The sequence below is a fragment of the Dendrobates tinctorius genome, unplaced genomic scaffold, assembly GCF_039654945.1.
Source record: "Dendrobates tinctorius isolate UK_male_01 unplaced genomic scaffold, ASM3965494v1 ptg000113l, whole genome shotgun sequence".
In the NCBI taxonomy this organism is placed as follows: Eukaryota; Metazoa; Chordata; class Amphibia; order Anura; family Dendrobatidae; genus Dendrobates; species Dendrobates tinctorius.
The window spans coordinates 16,277,837-16,302,066 of record NW_027361781.1 but is presented as its reverse complement, the minus strand read 5'-3'; the positions used below and the strand labels follow the sequence as shown (position 1 = coordinate 16,302,066).

Genomic DNA, 24,230 nt, shown 5'->3' with positions numbered 1-24,230 from the left:
TGTACCCGGATCAGTCGTCCTGGCCCCTTTGCAGAGAAACAGCCCCAAAGCATGATGTTTCCACCACCATGCTTTACAGTAGGTATGGTGTTTGATGGATGCAACTCAGTATTCTTTTTCCTCCAAACACGACAAGTTGTGTTTCTACCAAACAGTTCCAGTTTGGTTTCATCAGACCATAGGACATTCTCCCAAAACTCCTCTGGATCATCCAAATGCTCTCTAGCAAACTTCAGACGGGCCCGGACATGTACAGGCTTAAGCAGTGGGACACGTCTGGCACTGCAGGATCTGAGTCCATGGTGGCGTAGTGTGTTACTTATGGTAGGCCTTGTTACATTGGTCCCAGCTCTCTGCAGTTCATTCACTAGGTCCCCCCGCGTGGTTCCGGGATTTTAGCTCACCGTTCTTGTGATCATTCTGACCCCACGGGGTGGGATTTTGCGTGGAGCACCAGATCGAGGGAGATTATCAGTGGTCTTGTATGTCTTCCATTTTCTAATTATTGCTCCCACAGTTGATTTCTTCACTCCAAGCTGGTTGGCTATTGCAGATTCAGTCTTCCCAGCCTGGTGCAGGGCTACAATTTTGTTTCTGGTGTCCTTTGACAGCTCTTTGGTCTTCACCATAGTGGAGTTTGGAGTCAGACTGTTTGAGGGTGTGCACAGGTGTCTTTTTATACTGATAACAAGTTTAAACAGGTGCCATTACTACAGGTAATGAGTGGAGGGAAGAGGAGACTCTTAAAGAAGAAGTTACAGGTCTGTGAGAGCCAGAAATATTGATTGCTTGTTTCTGACCAAATACTTATTTTCCACCATAATATGCAAATAAAAGGAAAAAAAAACAGACAATGTGATTTTCTGGATTTCTTTTTCTCAGTTTGTCTCCCATAGTTGAGGTCTACCTATGATGTACATTACAGACGCCTCTCATCTTTTTAAGTGGTGGAACTTGCACTATTGCTGACTGACTAAATACTTTTTTGCCCCACTGTATAGTCTGCACCCCCATATACCCCATACGCACCTTTCACGCCCATGTACCCCACATATAGTCTGCACCCCAATGTACCACATATATAGTCTGCCCCCCCATGTACCCCACACACAGCTTGCACCCCCAAGTACCCCATATATAGTCTGCACCCCCATGTACCTCAAATATAGATTTTTACCCCATATACCCCACATACAACTTGCACCCCTATGTACACCAAACACTACTGCGCAATGACTCCCCGGCTCCTGTGCAAAAGCAGGATGAAGACACTGCCATTAGAAGGGCGGATAAGGTACCTGCAACAACGCAAGTGCATGGCGCATGCGCAGGATTACGGTGCTGCAGCTGCACGTCACAGGGCAGTATGACATGAATGGGAGGGGGGTGGTATTGTAATGAAGAGAGGAGGCAGAGATTTCTTCCAGGCACTGCATGCACTGGAGCCTGAAAGAAATCATTACATAAAAGGTTAAAAGTGCATTTCTCAACATCTAGACGCAGCTGTGAGACATACAAGTAAGACAACTTTAACCATTCTATTACCTGTCTGCCCATAGTAATAGCACAAAAGCATCCCAGGGGGTGACAGATTCCCCTTAAATCAGAGAGATGGGGCTATTTTAGACCATACTTGGGAGGGAAGGAGGGGTCTGCAGCACTGAGGAGAAGCAAGTGCTGCTGCAAAGTAGTTTTAGCAGATCAAAATATCCCTGTCCATTCAGCTATGTGAAGTCGAATGCACAGAGGGGCAAAGGAAGAAGAAAATCCCTCCACAAAGATTCAAGAAAGAAGCTTCATGTTGGGGTTTAAGCATTTCAAGTGAGGTCATAAAGAACCAATTGCAGCTTTTCTGGAGATGAATGAGTTAACTAACACCTGAATGTAGTTTAAGATGAGATTTCACAAATCTTTTTGGACCTGACACATGAAGAACAGGTTCTTTCCCACTCACGTGCACTTTAAGAACTCCTCTTAGGGTCCAAGTCTGTGCCAAAATCAACATCAGAGGACTGCCAACAAAAGTGCGATTGAAGAACAATTTGCAGTGCTAATACCTCCTGATATACAAAGCTCTGAGCCAGAGAATTGGGGGAGCTGTAAACTGCAGTAACCACCTATAATACACTTATGTGTATCAATTCCTTACTATTTTTAAGATCTCTGCTTCATATCAATAAATAAAATCCTTATTTGCATTCATAGACTGAAAATGTGTCCTAGTCCTTCTCACACAGCTGTAATTTTGTTATAATGTATACGTGTAGTCAATTCTCTATGATTAACAGAAATCTCTCTCATGTCACTGGTGTGTCACGTCCTCCTGAGTGATCTGGGATTAGGCGACCATTACGTGTAGGTCTTCCATTTAGCCTGTGTTTTTTTCCTCATATTAAATGGACTTTGTTTCCTTTGGTGCTGAAGAGGTTAACTTAACAACTCTTTGTATGCTGGTTAAAGACATGCAGCTCCATCTCACAGCTGCTCCTGACCTGCTTATTTTTAAACCTGGCCAGACCTTTTCATCCTTGCATGTGAAAGTTCTACTTCCTGGCTTTCTGTAATTGATGTGCTGAAGTTGGCATTCATAGTGTTAGGCATCGGGTTCCTGCCTCTGCACAGGAGGGAACTCGAGTCTTGCCTTCTGCGGTCTCCCATTCCTCTCCAGCTGGAGAGGAGGCTGCTCAGCAGAGACGTCAGTCCCAGCGCCTTGCCCAGGCTAATGCTAGGGGTCTGGTTGCTCCTTTTGGCTCTACTATTGTATCACTCGTGAGTCAGCAGCAAGCAGATGCTCCTGGAATGAAGTCCTGCTTTTCCCCTACTGAGCATGTCCGTGGGACGATTGCTCATTGGAGGGCGGAGGTCACGTGCTCAGGTCCTGTTGCTGCTCCGATTGAACCACAAGGAAGGTCCCGGAAGGCTGCAGCTATAAAAGGTTCGCATGGCTGCCTGGCCATGCGCTAATATAAAGATTTACTCTTTTGCTATAGTGGTGTGCATGATGATGGATGTCTGAATCTGGTGAATGACCCATTATATACTCCCTCCCTTTGATAAACATGTGAGTTAGGGTTCCAGAGAAGAGTCAGCACCGAGTACTGGCACTGCCTAGCACCACAGTATACTCAGCATTCTCTAGTCTATTAGCGCCTGAGGGCGTCAGTCACCACGTGGCTCAAATACCGCTGGTACAGCAGCGTCTATCAGAGCGGCGCCGTGCGCAGTTAGGTGCACTTTCCAGTGTTAAGCTTAAGCTGGTTTGTGGCGTCCGCCAGGGTAGACATTGTACGTGCTCAAGGCAGTAAGCTATATTTTGTCGCGCCCTGTGACGCATAACGGCACGCTTTATACGCCGGCTAGGGCGAACTCTGTGAAGTAACAGAGTCTGTTCTCACATGCACCAAGTCAGTGGTTTCCCGCCGGTGTCTGACTACCTTCTGTTATATTCTGTTCATCATTGTCTAGCAGCAGTTAACATCTCTGCACAGTGGACCCCGGACTGCGAACGCACCTAGCCGCTACGTATTTTTAGTTAGGTGCGTTCCGTCAGTCCATGACATGTAGTTGCTGTTGGAGGTTGTTGTCTGCTGTTTTTGGGTGTATGCTTTCTGCATAATCCTATTACCATTTCATTTGTACCTACTTACCCTTCCCTTTATTCCTTCCTAACCTTGATGAATATTTTTGTATGTAAATTGCTTTTTGTTATCCCTGTTTGTCTTACGTGTTTATAACATACTTGGAGGGGGAGGGAACAGCTTAGGACATACTTAGGGCATATCAGGAGCATAGTAAAGTCAGAGACTCAGGCCTCTCTCCCATCAAGAGTTCCCCCAGGACAGGGATAGTTAGGGTTCCACTTTCAGGGACAGTTTGAGGCCCCTTTCTTTACCAAAGACCGTCATAGTGTGACAATGACACATTGTAACAGATCTGTATACATGTTACCCCCAAACAAACACATAGTATCTGTGTATAACCCTGATCCTGTAAGGTGGGGACTTGAATGTGAAATTATCAGGAATATTTCATGCTTCACTTTTTTGAACTGTGGCCACATTGGTCATCCCCCACTTTTCTGGATTTCATATGGCTGAGTAGCATGGAGTAAGGAGCTGTAGTAGATCAAGGTCCCACCAGTACACAGACTTAATTTGGATTCTGATCAGTCTTATATTCTTAGGTGAAAATATAAAAATGTAAAGCATCATACACTATATGGTAAAAAAGGCACTGATACAAAATATTGCAACTGTGCAACATGTAAAGGAGCCTGGCCACTTTTCTGTTGCTGTTGCAGTGTAAAATGTTCCAAACATTTTGCGTCATTTTCTTCAGTTGAAGAAACATTTTCCTCCCGTTTTCAAAGTAGAAGAAAACCCATCACAGTGATTCGCACTTACAGTTACTCAGTCTGATAAAGCTGGACTATTGGATACATCATATACTCTATATACTCTATATCATATACTGAGGTTGTATAATGATTTACTGCATGTCCTATTGCCATCAGCAGAGCCAACACACTAGGCTTTAGGTATTTACGTAGAGAATGTACAGAAACCTTTGTTTGTACTTAATTGTGTCCATTTTTGCTTAGGGTTTCATTAAAAATATTGCACCATTTGTCTTCTACAGCTTCTATGTATCACAGTACATGGAAGTCTGCAGAACGAGCTATCGGTAAACTTGCCAATGGGCTTGTTCTGACCGAAAGGCTTGTAACCCTCATATCTTCTGTCCAAAGTATTCTGATATATTACAACTCTGCCATCAAAAGGAGTCACTGACAAATTCACTTTTACCAAGACAGAAAGTCATCACCAACCATTAGGATAGCTAGATTGCTGAAGTCTGACCACTGGGACGCTCCATGATCCCAAAAACATGGCTCTGTAGCGAATAACTTAACATCTTGGAAAAACCCCATTAACTCATTCTACAGAATGCTATGTTCTATGATACATAGAGGATGTAGAATTAAAGTGATACATTTTTCATGAAACTTATATTTTGCTAAAAATACATGCACTTAATAAACAAAAATTCCCCCTACTACTCTTACTTCTGGAAATATGGACTCCAGTTTAACTCTTACTATTTTCCCAGTCTCCTGAATGGTTAGTTGTGGTCCGAAAGTTAAACCTGAGTGACAGCTGGTATGACAGCCATTACGGCACCCAGATTTCCTCGACTATCACCCAAGATTCTCAGATTCATCTAACAAATGGCTAAACAGAATTTGGTGGAACATGATGATACAGGAACTTTTATACACCGGGTAGGTCTTATTTTAAGGGGTAATGTTCTCCCTTGTGGACACATTTGAAAAGGTGAAGGTTATTAATTTATCGTTGCTTTTATTCCATTTGTACACTTGTCTCAACTTTGCCATCAAGATTCAGCTTTAAATGTTTGCAAGTCACCCTGGAAAAATGACAAAGGTCATAAGAACTTTATAGAGAAGCTTTGAAGTGATCTGCTAGGACGTGGGTGTGATGGTCATGAAACGGTGAAGTTAGTGATGGCGAGGTGACTGTGCGCAGTGACTCAGTGTTGTTTTTTTGGAAAAATTATCACAGTGCACGAATCTGTGAATTGAGGAAAGGGTGGAGTACACATTGTCACCGAGGTGGGGGCACAACATTGCATAATGGTAAAATGAGGTGGTGGGTGCAGCCTATAATGTAAGAGGAAGGGGGGAAGGTTGTGGAAAAATGTGTTGCAGAAGAAGCAAGAGGTGGAGGTCAATGACCAGTTTTGACAGAGACGTGTCAGTTTAAGGAAACCTAGTGTACGAAATATTGACATTCATTAGTCGACCATAGAAGCTGCAGTATCTTTTTTGGCCACTGGAGGCATAGCTCTAAAAGTTCATAATTGCAAGAATTTGGTCAAGTCCAAAGTCCTTTACCAAAGTCAAAAAAGGTGGAGATTTAACATGTCTGTAAAATAAGATGCCACGCCTGTGTCCAAAGCGGAATAAGAATATTTCCCCCCCAAAATTCCCAAATCACAAGTAAATAGAAATCCTTGGCTTGTCCTCTTCTGACCTCTGTGATACCCAACTTTCCCAGAGTCATGATATTAATATAGAGCAATGTTGCACAGCGATGCCAGCCTTGCCCACTTTCTTCTCCTATGTCACTGGTTTCATGCTGCATGCCATTCGCGTGTTATCTACCATTCTTTTGCAATGCAAGGAACAATGAAAAAAGTGAATACATTCCAGTGGTTTCTGTCTGGGCAGGAAGCCATCATATATAATCTACTGATCGCTGTGCACACATTACAGGTGAAGAGTTTTAGGTTCTAGGGAGATCATTCTTCATAAAAGCTCCTCTGAGGAATTAGGAGAATCCCCATTATACTGGTGCATGATTTATGTTTGCCATTGTCATTAGCTATGGCTAGTGTAATGGTGAGCAGCGGGAAACACTGGGGGGTTTCCTAGCGATGTCTCAGAAATTAGTGAAAAGAGACTCAACCATTCATCCCAAGTCATCCTAAGTGGAAGACCCACCATGCTGGAAAATCTCCTACGGTAAAAAGCATTATTTTCAAAGACTTTTGAAAAAAATAATAAAAATTAAAAAACCTCAGTAGCTGATACTTTTTAATGGTCAACTGAACAGGCGATGAAAAAAATCTTCACCAATTTATTTTTTTTGTCATTTATAAATTCTCTTTCTCAGCTACATAAATCTGCAGGTTCTGCAATATCTAGTATCTCTCTATCTCTCTATCTATCTATCTATCTATCTATCTATCTATCTATCTATCTATCTCTCTCTTATCTATCTATCTATTATCTCTCTATCTATCATCCATCTATTATCTATCTCTCTCTCTTATCTATCTATCTATCTATCTATCTATTGCCATGGTTAGGACATGGTTAATGTCCTGTTCTCACAGGGTTAACTTTTGCCGGCCTCTCTTTGGATCTCGGAGGGGTATTTATACTCACTCCAGACTAGCATTCTCTGTCAGCTATACTGTTGTTCTGGTGTGTCTGACCGACCCCCTGGTGTGCGTGTACTGCATTGCTTGTTTGATTCCCGTGTATGACCCTGCCTGTCCCCTTGCTCTGAACTCCGTCTCACGTTTTAGGTACTATTGTCTTCTCTGGTTCTGACCTTCCGGCTTGGCTATTGTTACTCCGCAACCGTTTGACCCTATTGTACCGTCTATTGCCCGTTCTGGTTTTCTGATCTATTGCTACGTCCTGAATATCCGCTCTGTCTAACCCTTTGGTACTGTCCTGCTATCTCGTGCATTGACCCTGGCTTGATCTGGTTGCCGCCCCTGTCTATGCCCCTTGGTAACCTGTCCCGTAGTTACCTTTCTAGGAGTTTCCCTGCAGCTCCTAGCTCTGTGGAGCTTAGGCCACACCCCCAGCAGTCATGTGCTTCAGGTCCTGATAGTTTGAAGCACGCATTGTCACCGCTGCTGCCCGCTCAACAGGTATCTTTGAGCACGGTTTTTTGTACTCAGGACACGTGCACTGGCTCAGTGAGCGAGTGTAGTGCGGTGTTCCTGACATCTATCTATCTATCTATCTATCTATCTATCTATCTATCTATCTATCTATTATCTATCCACTTATGGGCTGTAGCCTGAGGCTTGTTGTGTGGTGTTTGCTGCAGTTATTGGCCTTTATCCTGTTAACCTGAGTCTATATATAGTTTAGTGCCTGGCATTACCGTACTAAGGGTATACATCCCTAGACTTCAAGGAAGCAAGACGCCCTGCAGCCTCAGTATCAGTCTTGCAATGAACATGGACTGATGGCTTCTGTTAAATTTAAAAGAAAAGTTTTAGATAATGGGAGGATGGAAATTACAAATAAGTGAACTTATTTGAGAGTTTTGACTCCTCCTTTGGTGTTCTTGAAGAATCTTAAGATAAGAGTGGTCTAAGTGTTGGTGTTCCCATGGTATTAAGCCAAGACAGGTCAGAATTAGCCCATTGAAAGTCTGGCCCCCTTAGACAATCTTCAGCCCATTGACATGGTTACTCATGATCTGACGGATTTGTTCAACTTTATGCAATCCATTGAAATGTATCTCATCCCAAAATTCCGTAATGGAAGCTAAAATATTATTGACAAATCCATAAATACTGTAAGTCAGAGTAGAGTCGAGGTTCTTGGTTACTGAGGATAAAGGTAGGAAATAGTGATGAGTGAGTATACTCGTGGCTCGGGCTTTTCCAGAGTATGCTCGGGTGTCCTCCTATTTTGGCGTGCTCAGAGATTTAGTTTTCGTTGGGCAGAGATTAAGGGTCCCTTTACACTAAACGACGCACCAGCGATCCCGACAACGACACCACCTGGTCAGGATCGCTGGTGCCTCGCTACATGATCGCTGGGGAGCTGTCAAACAGGCAGACTCACCAGCGAGGACGCTGGTATCCAAGGAACACAGCGGGTAACTAAGCGACGCGCGCTCTTAGTTACCCGATATTTACCCTGGATACCAGCTCCCAGCGTCATCTTACAGTGCTGGGAGCTCGCTGATCGTTGGTCTCCTGCTGCCACACGCAGCAATGCGCGCAGGCCAGCGGGAGACCAATGATAACAAAAATGGCCTAGGACACTCCTGCATGATCAGCGATACCCAGCGGAGGGGGCCGGTCGCTGATGCGTGTCACACACAGTGATATCGCTGGCAAGATCGCTGTTGCGTCACAAAATCAGCATTAACACTAGCGATCTCGCTGTGTGTGACGGGGCCTTAAGGGTTAGACGAGTGGCTTCTTTCTATGGTGCTAGAGTTGTTGGGCCCCCTGAACGGCGATCACAGTTTTTGCATATGTTTTTGGAATTTGCCATGACGTGAAATTTTCCACTCCCATAGATTTTATTGTCTGCATGAGTCCATGTAGCGGTGCCACATCACACTCACCAAACAGTCCTCTGCACACATCACACAATGCAGTCTTAGCATTCATATGGATGCATGCCCAACAGGATACCCACTCAGCAAACAAGAACAGGATCCACAGCAGGCTGGCACTGCCAGCTGGCCGCCAAGCCAAAAATATTCCACTCTCTATTTATCAAATTATAAAGACATAATTTACCCCTTCAGGAAATAAAGTGAGTTTGGGGTAATGTGTTCAGGAGATCATCAGCTGCAACATGTCACAAGTCTGTGAAGTTTCTCAAGTTGCCTTTGTTTGCTCAATCTATAGGATTGTTATGTTCCATTGACTACACATTAGAGCACAATGGGGCTTATTGACTGACTGTGCTACAAACATGTACATTAGTCCATGTACTATACACTGGATGTCTGTGAATGGATAATGATTGGTGATTTGTTTAATGCCAGCGAACAGAACATGTATAAAGGGGTAAATCAAGTCACAAAATATACGATTATATGCAATATAATGCACTCCTATAATACTGTTATTTATGTACAAGAATATAACTACTATAATACTGTCCCCTATGTACACGAAAATAACTACTATAATACTGCCCCCTATGTGCAAGAATATAACTACTATAATACTGCCCCTATGTACAAGAATATAACTACTATAATACTGTCCCCTATGTTCAAGAATGTAGCTACTATAATACTGCCCCTATGTACAAGAATATAACTACTATAATACTGCTCCTATGTACAAGAATATAACTACTATAATACTGCCCCTATGTACAAGAATATAACTACTATAATACTGCCTCCTATGTACAAGAATATAACTACTATAATACTGCTCCCTATGCACAAGAATATAACTTCTTTAATACTGCCCCCTATGTACAAGAATATAACTGCCATAATACTGCCTCCTATGTACAAGAATATAACTACTATAATACTGCTCCCTATGTACAAGAATATAACTACTATAATACTGCCTCTGTGTACAAGAATATAACTACTATAATACTGTCCCCTATGTACAAGAATATAACTACTATAATACTGTCCCCTATGTACAAGAATATAACTACTATAATACTACTCCTATGTACAAGAATATAACTACTATAATACTGCCCCTATGTACAAGAATATAGCTACTATAATACTGCCTCTATGTACAAGAGTATAACTACTATAATACTGCTCCCTATGTACAAGAATATAACTACTATAATACTGCCCCTATGTACAAGAATATAACTTCTATAATACTGCCCCTATGTACAAGAATATTGTCAAGAACACCGCACTGCACTTGCTCACTGAGCCAGTGCGCGTGTCCTGAGTACAAAGACTGTGCACAAAGATACCTGCGGAGCGGGGTCTCAGTGGTGACAATGCATGCTCCAAGCTCACAGGACCTGAAGCATGTGACTGCTGGGGGCGTGGCCTCAGCGCCACAGAGCCAGGAGCTGCAGGGAAACTCCTAGAAAGGTAACTACTGGACAGTGTAACCAAGGGGCATAGACAGAGACAGAAACCAGATCACGCCAGGTCAAAGCACGAGATAGCAATACAGTACCAAAGGGTTAGACAGAATGGATAGTCAGGACGTAGCAATAGATCAGAAAACCAGAACGGGCAATAGACGGTACAATAGGGACAAACTGTAACGGAGTAACGATAGCCAAGCCAGGAGGTCAGAACCGGAAAAGACAATAGTGCCGAAACGAGAAACGGAGTACAGAGTGAGGGTATGGACTGGGTCATACACGGGAAGCAAATAAACTACGCAAATACACGCACACCAGGGGTCAGACACTCCAGAACAACAGTATAGCTGACAGAGAACCCTGGTAAAGAGTGAGTATAAATACACCTCCCAGATCCAGAAAGAGGCCACGAACACCCTGTGAGTGCAGGGCAAGAACCCTGTTCAAACCATGACAAATATAACTACTATAATACTGCCTCTGTGTACAAGAATATAACTACTATCATACTGCCTCTGTGTACAAGAATATAGCTACTATAATACTGCCTCCTATGTACAAGAATATAACTACTGTAATACTGCCCCCATGTACAAGAATATAACTACTATAATACTGCTCCTATGTGCAAGAATATAACTACTATAATACTACCCCTATGTACAAGAATATAACTACTATAATACTGCTTCTATGTACAAGAATATAAATACTATAATACTGCCCCAATGTACAAGAATATAACTACTATAATACTGCCTCTGTGTACAAGAATATAACTACTATCATACTGCCTCTGTGTACAAGAAAATAACTACTATCATACTGTCTCTGTGTACAAGAATATAACTGCTATAATAATGCCCCTACGTACAAGAATATAACTACTGTAATACTGCCCCTATGTACAAGAATATAACTAATATAATACTGCCCCCCTAAGTACAAGAATATAACTACTTTAATAATACCTGCTATGTACAAGAATATAACTACTATAATACTGCTCCCTATGTACAAGAATATAACTACTATAATACTGCCCCCTATGTGCAAGACTATAACTACTATAACACTGCTCCTACGTACAAGAATATAACTACTATAATACTGCCCCCTATGCACAAGAATATAACTACTATAATACTGCTCCTATGTACAAGAATATAACTACCATAATACTGCTCCTATGTACAAGAATATAACTGCTATAATACTGCCCCTATGTACAAGAATATAACTACTATAATACTGCCTCTGTGTACAAGAATATAGCTACTATAATACTGCCCTTATGTACAAGAATATAACTACTATAATACTGCCCCTATGTACAAGAATATAACTACTATAATACTGCCCCCTATGTACAAGAATATAACTGCTATAATGCTGCCTCTGTGTACAAGACTATAACTACTATAATACTGCTCCTATATACAAGAATATAACTACTATAATAATGCCCTCTATGCACAAGAATATAACTACTATAATACTGCTCCTATGTACAAGAATATAACTACTATAATACTGCTCATATGTACAAGAATATAACTACTATAATACTGCTCCTATGTACAAGACTATAACTACTATAATAATGCCCTCTATGCACAAGAATAAAACTAATATAATACTGCTCCTATGTACAAGAATATAACTGCTATAATACTGCTCCTATGTACAAGAATATAGCAACTATAATACTGCCCCCTATGTACAAGAATATAACTACTATAATACTGTCCCCTATGCACAAGAATATGTCTACTATAATACTGCCCCTATGTACAAGAATATAACTACTATAATACTGCCCCCTATGTACAAGAATATAACTACTATAATACTGCTCTTATGTACAAGAATATAACTACTATAATACTGCCCCCTATGTACAAGAATATAACTACTATAATTCTGCTCCTATGTACAAGAATATAGCAACTATAATACTGCCCCATATGTACAAGAATATAACTACTATAATACTGCACCTATGTACAAGAATATAACTGCTATAATACTGCCCCCATGTGCAAGAATATAACTACTATAATACTGCCCCTATGTACAAGAATATAGCTACTATAATATTGCCCCCTATGTACAAGAATATAACTACTATAATACTGCCTCCTATGCACAAGAATATAGCTACTATAATACTGCCCCTATATACAAGAATATAACTACTATAATACTGCTCCTATGTACAAGAATATAACTACTATAATACTGCCCCCTATGCACAAGAATATAACTACTATAATACTGCCTCCTATGTACAAGAATATAACTACTATAATACTGCCCCCTATGTACAAGAATATAACTACTATAATACTGCCCCCTATGTACAAGAATATAACTACTATAATACTGCCCCCTATGCACAAGAATATAACTACTATAATACTGCCTCCTATGTACAAGAATATAATTGCTATAATACTGCTCCTATGTACAAGAATGTAACTATAATAATGCCCCCTATGCACAAGAATATAACTAATAAAATACTGCTCCTATGTACAAGAATATAGCTGCTATAATACTGCTCCTATGTACAAGAATATAGCAACTATAATACTGCCCCCTATGTACAAGAATATAACTACTATAATACTGCCCCTATGTACAAGAATATAACTACTATAATACTGCCCCCTATGTGCAAGAATATAACTACTATAATACTACTCTTATGTACAAGATTATAACTACTATAATACTGCCCCCTATGTACAAGAGTATAACTACTATAATTCTGCTCCTATGTACAAGAATATAGCAACTATAATACTACCCCATATGTACAAGAATATAACTACTATAATACTGCACCTATGTACAAGAATGTAACTGCTATAATACTGCCCCCATGTACAAGAATATAACTACTATAATACTGCCCCTATGTACAAGAATATAACTGCTATAATACTGCCCCCTATGTACAAGAATATAACTACTATAATACTGCCTTCTATGCACAAGAATATAGCTACTATAATACTGCCCCTATATACAAGAATATAACTACTATAATACTGCTCCTATGTACAAGAATATAATTACTATAATACTGCCCCCTATGCACAAGAATATAACGACTATAATACTGCCTCCTATGTACAAGAATATAACTACTATAATACTGCCCCCTATGTGCAAGAATATAACTACTATAATACTGCTCCTATGTACAAGAATATAACTACTATAATACTGCCCCTATGTACAAGAATATAACTACTATAATACTGCCCCTATGTACAAGAATATAACTACTATAACACTGCCTCCTATGTACAAGAATATAACTACTATAATACTGCCCCTATGTACAAGAATATAACTACTTTAATGTTGCCCCCATAAACAAGGATATAAGTAATGTAATTTGATCTGTTATTTGCAGGGATGCAGATGCTGTAGTACACATTATTAGTCATAGTTTTTGCGCTTATGTTTTTTATTTCTTTACCACATAAACATATTGCATTACAGCCAATGTTCCGTTTTTCATTTCACAGTACTTTATTTTTGAAGAAAACAGTTAACTGACAATTGTGTAAGTGGAGCGTCATCTCCCCTATTATTCTGTGTTGTGATGTCCACAGGATGTGTGTGATGGGTTAGGAAGTGATGTGCTAAGCTGTCCAGACATACATGATGACAGGCATCACAGCTTCATTACTCTCAGTGATGATCCCTTCACTGTCAAGTATTTTATGAACACAATAAATTAAGTGGTTGTAAATATAATCAGCGATCACTGTGAGTGTGAGCGATTAATGCAGAATGTTTCACAAACTCAGTAACCAGTTCATGTTTACAGCATGCAGTTCATCTACTCAGCAGCTAAATCAAGCCTGGGCTGGGAGCCATGTCTGCTTAGCAGTCGCTATGTTTGCTCTGGTGATTGCTGTTTTCATCACCATCATATCTCCAAAATTCTCAATATTTGCATAAATTGATCAGGAAATGTATCCTTCTAAGCAGAAGAGAGTGTCTTAGGAGAGGATTGTACTAATCTTGTAGAATGCTCACATTTTGTTTATATGCTAATATATTGCCAATGTAAATGTCTGAAGTATGACGCTATTCTGCTGGTGCAGTCACTGTGTACCTACATTACTGATCCTGAGTTGCATCCTGTATTATACTCCAGAGCTGCACTCACTATTCTGCTGGTGCAGGCACTGTGTACATATATTACATTACTGATCCTGTACTGATCCTGAGTTACATCCTGTATTTTTCTCCAGAGCTGCACTCACTATTCTGCTGGTGCAGTCACTGTGTACATACATTACATTACTGATCCTGAGTTACATCCTGTACTATACTCCAGAGCGGCACTCACTATTCTGCTGGTGCAGTCACTGTGTACATACATTACTGATCCTGAGTTACATCCTGTATTATACCCCAGAGCTGCACTCACTATTCTGCTGGTGCAGTCACTGTGTACATACATTACATTACTGATCCTGAGTTACATCCTATATTATACTCCAGAGCTGCACTCACTATTCTGCTGGTGCTGTCACTGTGTACATACATTACATTACTGATCCTGAGTTGCATCCTATATTATACTCCAGAGCTGCACTCACTATTCTGCTGGTGGAGTCACTGTGTACATACATTACATTACTGATCCTGAGTTACATCCTGTATTATACCCCAGAGCTGCACTCACTATTCTGCTGGTGCAGTCACTGTGTGCATACATTACATTACTGATCCTGAGTTACATCCTGTATTATACTCCAGAGCTGCACTCACTATTCTGCTGGTGCAGTCACTGTGTACATACATTACATTACTGATCCTGAGTTACATCCTATATTATACTCCAGAGCTGCACTCACTATTCTGCTGGTGCAGTCGCTGTGTACATACATTGCATTACTGATCCTGAGTTACATCCTGTATTATACCCCAGAGCTGCACTCACAATTCTGCTGGTGCAGTCACTGTGTACATACATTACATTACTGATCCTGAGTTACATCCTGTATTATGCCCCAGAGCTGCACTCACTATTCTGCTGGTGCAGTCACTGTGTACATACATTACTGATCCTGAGTTGCATCCTGTATTATACTCCAGAGCTGCACTCACTATTCTGCTGGTGCAGTCACTGTGTACATACATTACTGATCCTGAGTAACATCCTGTATTATACCCCAGAGCTGCACTCACTATTCTGCTGGTGCAGTCACCGTGTACATACATTACATTACTGATCCTGTACTGATCCTGAGTTACATCCTGTATTATACTCCAGAGCTGCGCTCACTATTCTGCTGTTGCAGTCTCTGTATGACATTAGCTTTATTATAAGTAAGTTACAAAGTTTGCTCTGTAATCCCCCTTTTATTAAGTGATTTTATGTTTTTGTTTTTCGCCTCTTACAGTCTATGTATTTATAAATAAATATTGTTATTTTAAGGTGGTCTTTTTTTTTTGGCATGTCTCGTTTTTTCTTCTTTTGCCTGAAAAAACATTGCGGAATGCATATCACTGGGACAATCTCTTTGCAGATGCTGAACAAGCTGGGGGATTTTAGTAAGCACAGCTAGGGAGTACAGATAAGTGTCGCCTCGGTCAGTTACTGGTATTCTTAGTGTTGTGTGAGGGCAGAGGTTTTGTGTTTGGAGACATAGTAATAATGTCCGGGTCTCTTTCTGTTCTGCAGATGTTCGGCTGCGGCTCGGTTGCGCAGGTCGTCCTCAGTAAAGGTACCCACGGTCAGTTCTTGACTGTCAATATGGCTTTTGGATTTGCCGTGATGCTCGGCATCCTCATCGCTGGACAAGTTTCAGGTATGTACGAGCAATGTGCGATATTCCGGACTCTGAACCCGTCTTCCTCGTAAGGTGCTGCCATTTTCTTTGCCCTGGAGTTGGCCGGTGTATTGTAAAAGGTCAAATCATTAGGCTACAATTTGGGTGCAGAGGGCAGAAAAATCTACAAAGGGGCTTCTACTGCATAACGAAAATGTTTACAGCTTGTTTCTCACCACGTTCAAGATCTCTGCTTACTGTCAGTGACTGGAAACATCCAGACGTTCAGAATCACAAGTATGCGATTTGCATATATGCGGTCACATGCCGACTAGACGTGCATGGCTTCACTCAATACAAGTGAAATGAGAAAGGCCGGACATGGCTAGTTGGAATGTGGCCGTAAGTATAAAACTCGCCCCCTACCAGCACCATAGAATCCTGACTGCACACAGCGAAGATTCGCATAGAGTGACTGCATATTTGAGCCCCAAGCCTGGACAATCACTTTAATATAGGATCAGGCTATAGCAACCTCAAATGTATATGTCTATTGACATTCTCCATAGAGAGCACAGACCTCGTCCTCTTTCCATTGTGCCTTACAATTCCATTGTCTTCTGCAGGTGGCCATTTGAATCCAGCCGTAACTTTTGCCTTGTGTTTAATGGCGAGAGAACCTTGGATCAAGCTCCCTGTGTATACCTTGGCTCAGACTCTAGGAGCGTTCCTCGGAGCCGGCATCGTTTACGGCTTGTACTTTGGTAAGTCAAATGCAGAATATTATGTAAATCATCAGTGCTTGCTGGGAGTTGTAGTTTGTCAACTGGAAAGCCAAAAGTTGGTGGAACACAGATCTAGGAGATGAGTTTGACATAAACATTGGATCATTGCCGGTTTTGGAAGTATTGGATGAGTTTAGGCAATAGTCGTATGGTCAGAAGAACCGAGTCTTTAAGTGGACAAAAGCGATCTACTGATTGAATGAATTGAAATAATTGATATCCCCCCCACCATTCATATGTCCTTTAAGGGCATCTAAGATCAAAATAAAGGGCCACCCATGATGACCTCCTTTATGAGCCAGAAGAAGAAGCAATCACATATGTAGGTGCTCTATATTGTCACTGATTCTAAAGGAGTCAATCAGCACAACATGACTGTTCAAACCAAGCACAGGTGTTCGATGCCCCTTGGCGTGGCTGATCAGCTTCATATACCTGCACACCCAGTGGCATACCTAAAGTCTGATAAGCCCCGATGCAAAATTTGAACCTGGGCCCCTAACAGCATGTTGGTCAAATGTATGTACTCTTGCATTGGACAAATTAGACACAAATTAGCTAAAACTAGAGAAAGGTAGAAGGTAAAGTTTATTGTATCATTGCATAAATGGCAATTCCCCAGAGTTTCCCCCAGTTTTCAGGCTGTTTATTACACTGTCCTCTTTGTTGTTCCATTAGTGGAATACAGAATATAGTAATTTGCATCAGATTTTTGTGATCTATTGGCCCTACAAGCCTCACATTTTCACATTTCACTTGCTGCTCTCCTTGTGATGCCTCTTTGCACTGAGAGATGAATGGCAAATATTTCCCGAATATTCATATGACACCACACACACCGTATTTGGGAGAAGTTTATATAATGAGCGGATCTGAGGAAGATGTAAAGGATGTAATTACATAAAAGACGATTAACGATTATAAGGACTATTTACCTGCTCCATAGACACATTTCCACCCTTCTCCATCCCAAATATGACAACTATGAAATATATTAGAAGCGACTTATTCAGGTTTTCCCACTTCTAAGCTTATAATGTTCCTGCCAAATACAGCAGGTTCCACCCAGGACTGAGCCTTGTCCCACGAGTGATATATGGTTCAGAAGTAAAAAAAAATCCATTAGGAAATTGCAGGAAGCGATAATTATCTGGGTGCAGCACTCACTGTATGATGCCGGATCATTCTTTGTTAGGGGCCCAATTGGACGATAAACCTGAAACAAACAGGTTCCACCAGCAACAGGTTGTTATAATTAGCTGGATCTTAACCAAGGAACTAAGATGCAAATGGCAACAATGTTATTAAGTGTGATTGTTAAATTGGAAACAATTGAATAATTATGGAGCCGGAAACGAATACAAGTAACCCATACAAATACCAGGCTACTGTGAGAATCCAGACAAAATGCCTAGAGTCCAATGGGCCCCGGTGCAAAATTTAGACCTGGGCCCCCACCTGCATGTCGGTCAGATGTATGGCCCTTGTAGCATTCTAGATCCTATAAAGACATATGTGTTTGCTCCTTCCCCCCATGTAATAATGTCCTTCCTTCTTGGAATAATCTCCCCCATTCCTTGGCCACATGAGATAACATTTTTCCTCAACCATGGCCCCTTCCTAGTTTAATATCCCCCATCCAGGTACAAAATCCCCAATTCTGGTATAATTTCCCCATTCTGGAATAATGTCCCCCAACCTGGTACAATGTCCCAATTCTGGCAAAATGTCCCCCATGCTGGTATAATGTCCCCATTGTGGTATAATGTCCTTATCCTGGTATAATGTCCCCGATCCTCGTGTAATGTCCCCATCCTGGTATATTGTCCCCCATTGTGGTATAATTTCCTTATCCTGGTATAATGTCCCCGATCCTCGTGTAATGTTCCTATACTGGTGTAATGTCCCCATCCTGGTATAATGTCCCCCATTCTGATGTCCGCCATCCCGGTAAATGTCTCCCATCCTAATATAATGTCCCCATCCTGGTATAAAATCCCCCATGATAGTATAATGTCCCCATCCTAGTATAATGTCCCCCATATAGGTATAATGATCCCATTCTGGTATAATGTCTCCTATCCTGGTATAATGTCCCCATCCTGGTATGATGTCCCAATTCTGGTATAATGTTCCCCATCCTGGTATAATGTCCACATCCTGGTATAATGTCCCCCATTTTTTTTATACCCCCACCTCCACCTTAGACAACTCCTTTAATTCTACATTCATATCTATATTACAGATTTTGCATTGTATTTGGCTTGATATTTTCTTATCAAGCATTAGATAACCTTTTCACTTTCCAATGTTTCAGATGCCATCTGGTCTTTTGCAAATGACAGTCTCTATGTGACGGGTGATAACGGCACAGCTGGTATTTTCGCCACTTACCCTACGAATCATCTCACTCTGCTAAACGGCTTCTTTGATCAGGTGACACAATTTCTCTCTTTTCAGGGATTTGCTGAATCTGATTGGATCTTCAGAGGTCCAGAACTGAGTGCAGGGCTAGTAAGGGTTGTCATAGGGCCACCAACACAGAAAGTTTTTTAATACTCAGCCTAATGGTAACTCAGCATGAGGAAAAGATATTTTAAAGGGTGATGGAAATCTTTTGACATGTCATTGAGACGGGAAAGAAGATGGTCTGCTGGCTGGAATTGACACTGAAAAAAGGCACATAACAATCCTATTAAGTCATATAGCAAAACCAAAAAAATGAGCGGGAGTATAAGTTGGTATACATGCAATGTATAGGAGCATGTTCACACTGTGGCAATTTGACAGGCAAAACCCAAGAAAAAAAACAAAAATGGTTATATACCCTATAGTAAGAAAAAAAGCAAATAGTAATAGTTCATGTAAATAATATAGGGTACTTAGTTAACTTAGTTAACATTATTTTGATCCAAAAAACATGAAAGTGATCCCACCGTGACAAGGTGTACCCAGTTGGGACGGTCCTTGCTGTCTCTAGTATTAAAACTTTACCGTTTGTCAACCGTCCTCAATATACAGTAGATGGGGCAGAGCAGGAGCCAGGCCCAACTGTTCTGACATCTGCCCATGGGAAGCTATGTAGATAAAATGCCTAGCTTAAAGGGGTTCTCCACTACTAGGACAACCCCTTCTTGATCAAAATGTTCGGCCTCCATAAAATAATAAAACCTTTACTCGCTTCTCGTGCCGGCGCTGTGTCGCCGGTGTCGGCACTCGCTCTCTCGGGGCTTGCTTGCGGTTGTTGTGACACGTGATGCCAGTGCCCAATCAGCACTGGCGTCCCTTTGGAAAAATCAGACTTGAACAGGAAGTCCGGGCTGCAACTGATCTCGGACTTCCTCTTCCTGCTCAATTCGCCAGGAGGCCGGGACAGTGACGTCAGCGCTGATTGGGTACAGGCATCACATGTTCCAACCACAGCATGCGAGCCTAGGGAAGAGCGAGTGCCGACACCGCAGGAACGGTGCCGACATGGGAGGTGAGTATAGGCTTTATTATTTTATGGGGGCCAAGCGAGGGGTATAAGAAGAAGAAGTCCAAGTAGTTCACAACTTCTTTAAGTTATATAGGCTCACAATCAGCATAACTATGGTGTCACATGGTAGAGCATCAAGAACCTCCACTAGTGCCATTTTTTACTTACCAAAATTAATTGAAGGCTCACATACAATATAAAAAATACACTTTTGAAAGTATAAACTTGTATTATAACCCAGAGCTGCATTCATAATTCTTCTGCGTGTTATTAAAAACAGTCTGCAAGATTGTTGTCAGACATGTTCCTGTTCAGCGCAGGTACTGTACAGCTGGAAGGGATAGTTAGCTTTAGTTTAGCTACAGAGCACAAGTTGAAAATCACCTTGTTATTCTCTGCGCAGGCAATAAATGAGAAGACGACTAGTAGATTTTCACTCTGACCACTGCAGAATCATAAATGCAGCTCTGACATACACTAGTATAAAAGTCAGGATTAGTTCAAGACACAATGTGTTGACAAGGTAAAAATTTATATTGATCACTTATAAATGTAATCTGTAATGAACAAAGGAATCCTTAAACGGGTTGTTATATAACCAAAAGCTGTTCATAGGATAGATGCTAAATGTATGGTCACTAGAAATCTGCCTGCCGATACCCTCACCAATCTTGAGAAAGAGGGGTGTAACGTCACTCTTTGAAAGTAGCATTAGTGAGCATGTGCGACCATCACTCCTATACAGTAAACAGTAAAAGTAGGGGTGGTCGCACATGCTCACTACGACTCTGTTCACACAGGGAACTATGGGTGATCTGTAGGGTCCCCAGTAGTCGAACTCCAAGGATTATCTGTTTATTACCTTTGCGGTCAATAAGTGATATACTGTATGTTATTTTTTTGACAACCCCTTCACCTTTAAGTTCCTTTTCATGATTATCTGAGTGATTGGTCCTGTTTTGCCTGTTGCAATATGATACGCACTGTACACATATTTGTCTCAGATCAGTAGCTCTCAGCGACCTGATCCAATCCTGTTCAGTCCTATCTCTTGACCTCCTACAACCTTGAAACATGTCTCCGTAATTAAATATCAGCCCTCACATGTCTTAAAAATTCGACCTTGACAACGCACCAGATGCTTCTTCTCTGCTTCAGCTTCAATGAGTTCTTTGTTCAAAGTCAGGAAAACAAACGTTCATTAAACCATTACGACTCCGGACTCTCCATGTCTTTGGTTAAAGATAACGTCTCCCATGTAAAATATCTCATGCTAAAAATTATTTTTGGGAAAGCTAGGTAATCACTAGTGGTGCCATCACTACAGACCCCACATCTGCCTTTCCCATTGTAAATATTATTTTGGTTGGAGATATAATGGTGACCATATTGGTTGATTTTTTTTTTTTTTTAATTTTCCTGAAAATTGTTTCCTAATATTTTTTATTTTAATATTATAAAAACTTCTTCATTTTTGTTTCAGTTTATCGGCACTGCAGCTTTGGTCGTCTGTGTCTTGGCTATTGTTGACCCCTACAACAACCCTATTCCTCGTGGGCTTGAGGCTTTCACCGTTGGATTTGTTGTTCTTGTCATTGGATTGTCTATGGGCTTCAACTCTGGTTATGCCGTCAACCCCGCTAGGGACTTTGGACCACGTCTCTTCACTGCCTTGGCTGGCTGGGGCACAGAAGTCTTTACGTAAGTGTTGGAAGTTTTTTCCTATCACAATAATAAAATTAGTACCATACGTCATACCTAATTCTTCCCAACCTGGGTGCTGTGCAAAAAAAAAAAAAATACAAATCCATCAGAGTTCCTGCTCCTGAAGACTCTCTCGGCTCTGTCCACTCTTCTTGCAATGTTAGAGATAGCAGCAAGAAGGAGGTTGTACACAAATCCTCAGTCTCAGGGTCAGTGACATTGACTTTAGTAGAGTCATGGACCACAGGACACCATCTAATGGGGAATCTCGTATTTTACCTTCTGTACATTAAGATTTCATATTGTATTCTTTATATGCAACATATTGATAAAATCACTTTGTTTCCATAGTGCTGGTGGACAGTGGTGGTGGGTTCCCATCGTTTCACCTTTACTGGGAGCTGTTGGTGGAGTTTTGGTCTACCAACTAATGATTGGCTGCCACATTGAGCCTGCACCAGCGTCTACAGAACAAGAAAATGTCAAGTTGGCCAACATCAAACACAAAGAGAGGATCTAAAGAAGCAGCCACTGGAGGACTAAATATCACGGCTGTCACCAGCCAAGAACAAAATAGCGGACGACCACCGTGTGTCTTAGACATTAGAAATTCCTTGTATATCATTAGTAAATTGTCAGATGTGCAAAAACGTCTTCCCCTATTGAGCAAATCCGTCTTCCCTTACCATGCGCTGTACATAAAGCATATATGGACTGTGACATTGAGATATGTAAGAGCGCTATATTAAGTCTCGTTAGACAATATTTTTGTCACTTTACTAGGGCAGGAACCAAGTGATCCCTATAGCTACTATGGAGCCTTTGGAGAGAAGGAAGGAGCTCGGGTTGTGTCCATCAACGTCTCTCTTTCCATTCTCCGTAATGGTATCAAATAGGGAGGAAAATTGTCCAGGTCTGATCCCTCTTGTCCGGGATGGAGGAAGTTTGGCAGGACCTAGCACAAGGTTGGGGGACACTTCCCTTCTTGACTGTTCCTCATTATAGCACTGAATGCCGCTTGGAGCTTATAACTAAATATTTAACTTTTCTGACTTGGAACAATGTCATTTTCTAATATTTTAGTATTTTTTTTACAGGCAAAAAACATTGAGGAAATATTAGAATTACATGCATATAGTCTTGGCCCAAAAAGTCTTAGAAGTCCAATAGGTGTTCCTTATACAGTGATCGACCACCTTCTCTGTATAACATATATACAGGCTCGGACTGGCCGACAGAGGAGCAGGAGAATCCTCCGGTAGGCCGCTGTGAATAAGTGCTAATGAGTAGTGCTGTTACACATTATTCACAATTTGCAGAAAAAGGTATAATCTAATTATTCATTAAACAAGCCAGCCAAATTAGCTTTCTATAGAAGTAAAAGTAAATTTGTAATGTTGTTTCTGCATGTAGCTGAACAGTGGGCCCCAAGAATCAATGTTACTGTGTCATGGCTGTACTGGATGCATATGCAATGGGTAAATCTACTGCAATGTAGGTGTGGCCCCAATGGGCATTTCTGTAATATTATGAGCCAGGCCGGACCATTGACTGCAATCACATATAAACTGGAAGCCACTATGGTGCGTTACCGTGCGGTATCACTTACTATCCATTCATCAATGCTTGTGGGGGTTTTCTATGATGATTTTCTTTTTTAAGAAGAGGTTGTAATTTCTGAAATATCACGCTAATGATGGCGGCTGTAAGCTTTGTACATATTCCTTGTTGCAATTGCTTGTGCATTGAGTATATTTTACGTGCCACTAAATACAATATTGTTATAGAAAATATGAGATGTGCGTCCCTTTCATTCTTTGCACATTGTGTCCATGCGTTGGCTCTGGTTTTACCTTTCTTGCATGACTGTATATTCAGTACGAACCATTAATGGACATTACATTTAGGTGCATGATTAACAATCTTATCCCTCATGTCAAGTTTCCACAGCTAACAGGGATTTACCGCTTTCGGAAAACTCATATCCCTCAACTGCAGTTTTTACTCACCCTTCCCAGGTCAAGCGCTGAGTCTCCACCACTCCTTCACATCTGTTATTGTCTGGGCTATGGTGT

The 24,230-nt window shown here is 41.2% G+C and overlaps 1 protein-coding gene across 1 annotated transcript in view; it reads left to right on the top strand.

Moving 5' to 3' along the window:
• LOC141101015 (aquaporin-3) overlaps positions 1 to 23,948 on the top strand; it is a 48,352-nt gene extending 24,404 nt beyond the window's left edge. The window contains exons 2-6 of the mRNA XM_073589806.1: positions 16,101 to 16,227; positions 16,815 to 16,952; positions 19,291 to 19,409; positions 21,935 to 22,152; positions 22,507 to 23,948. Of these exons, the coding sequence (XP_073445907.1) occupies positions 16,101 to 16,227; positions 16,815 to 16,952; positions 19,291 to 19,409; positions 21,935 to 22,152; positions 22,507 to 22,675 (771 nt within the window). The 3' untranslated portion in view covers positions 22,676 to 23,948. The remainder of the gene's footprint in view (positions 1 to 16,100; positions 16,228 to 16,814; positions 16,953 to 19,290; positions 19,410 to 21,934; positions 22,153 to 22,506) is intronic.
• Positions 23,949 to 24,230: the final 282 nt, after the last annotated feature.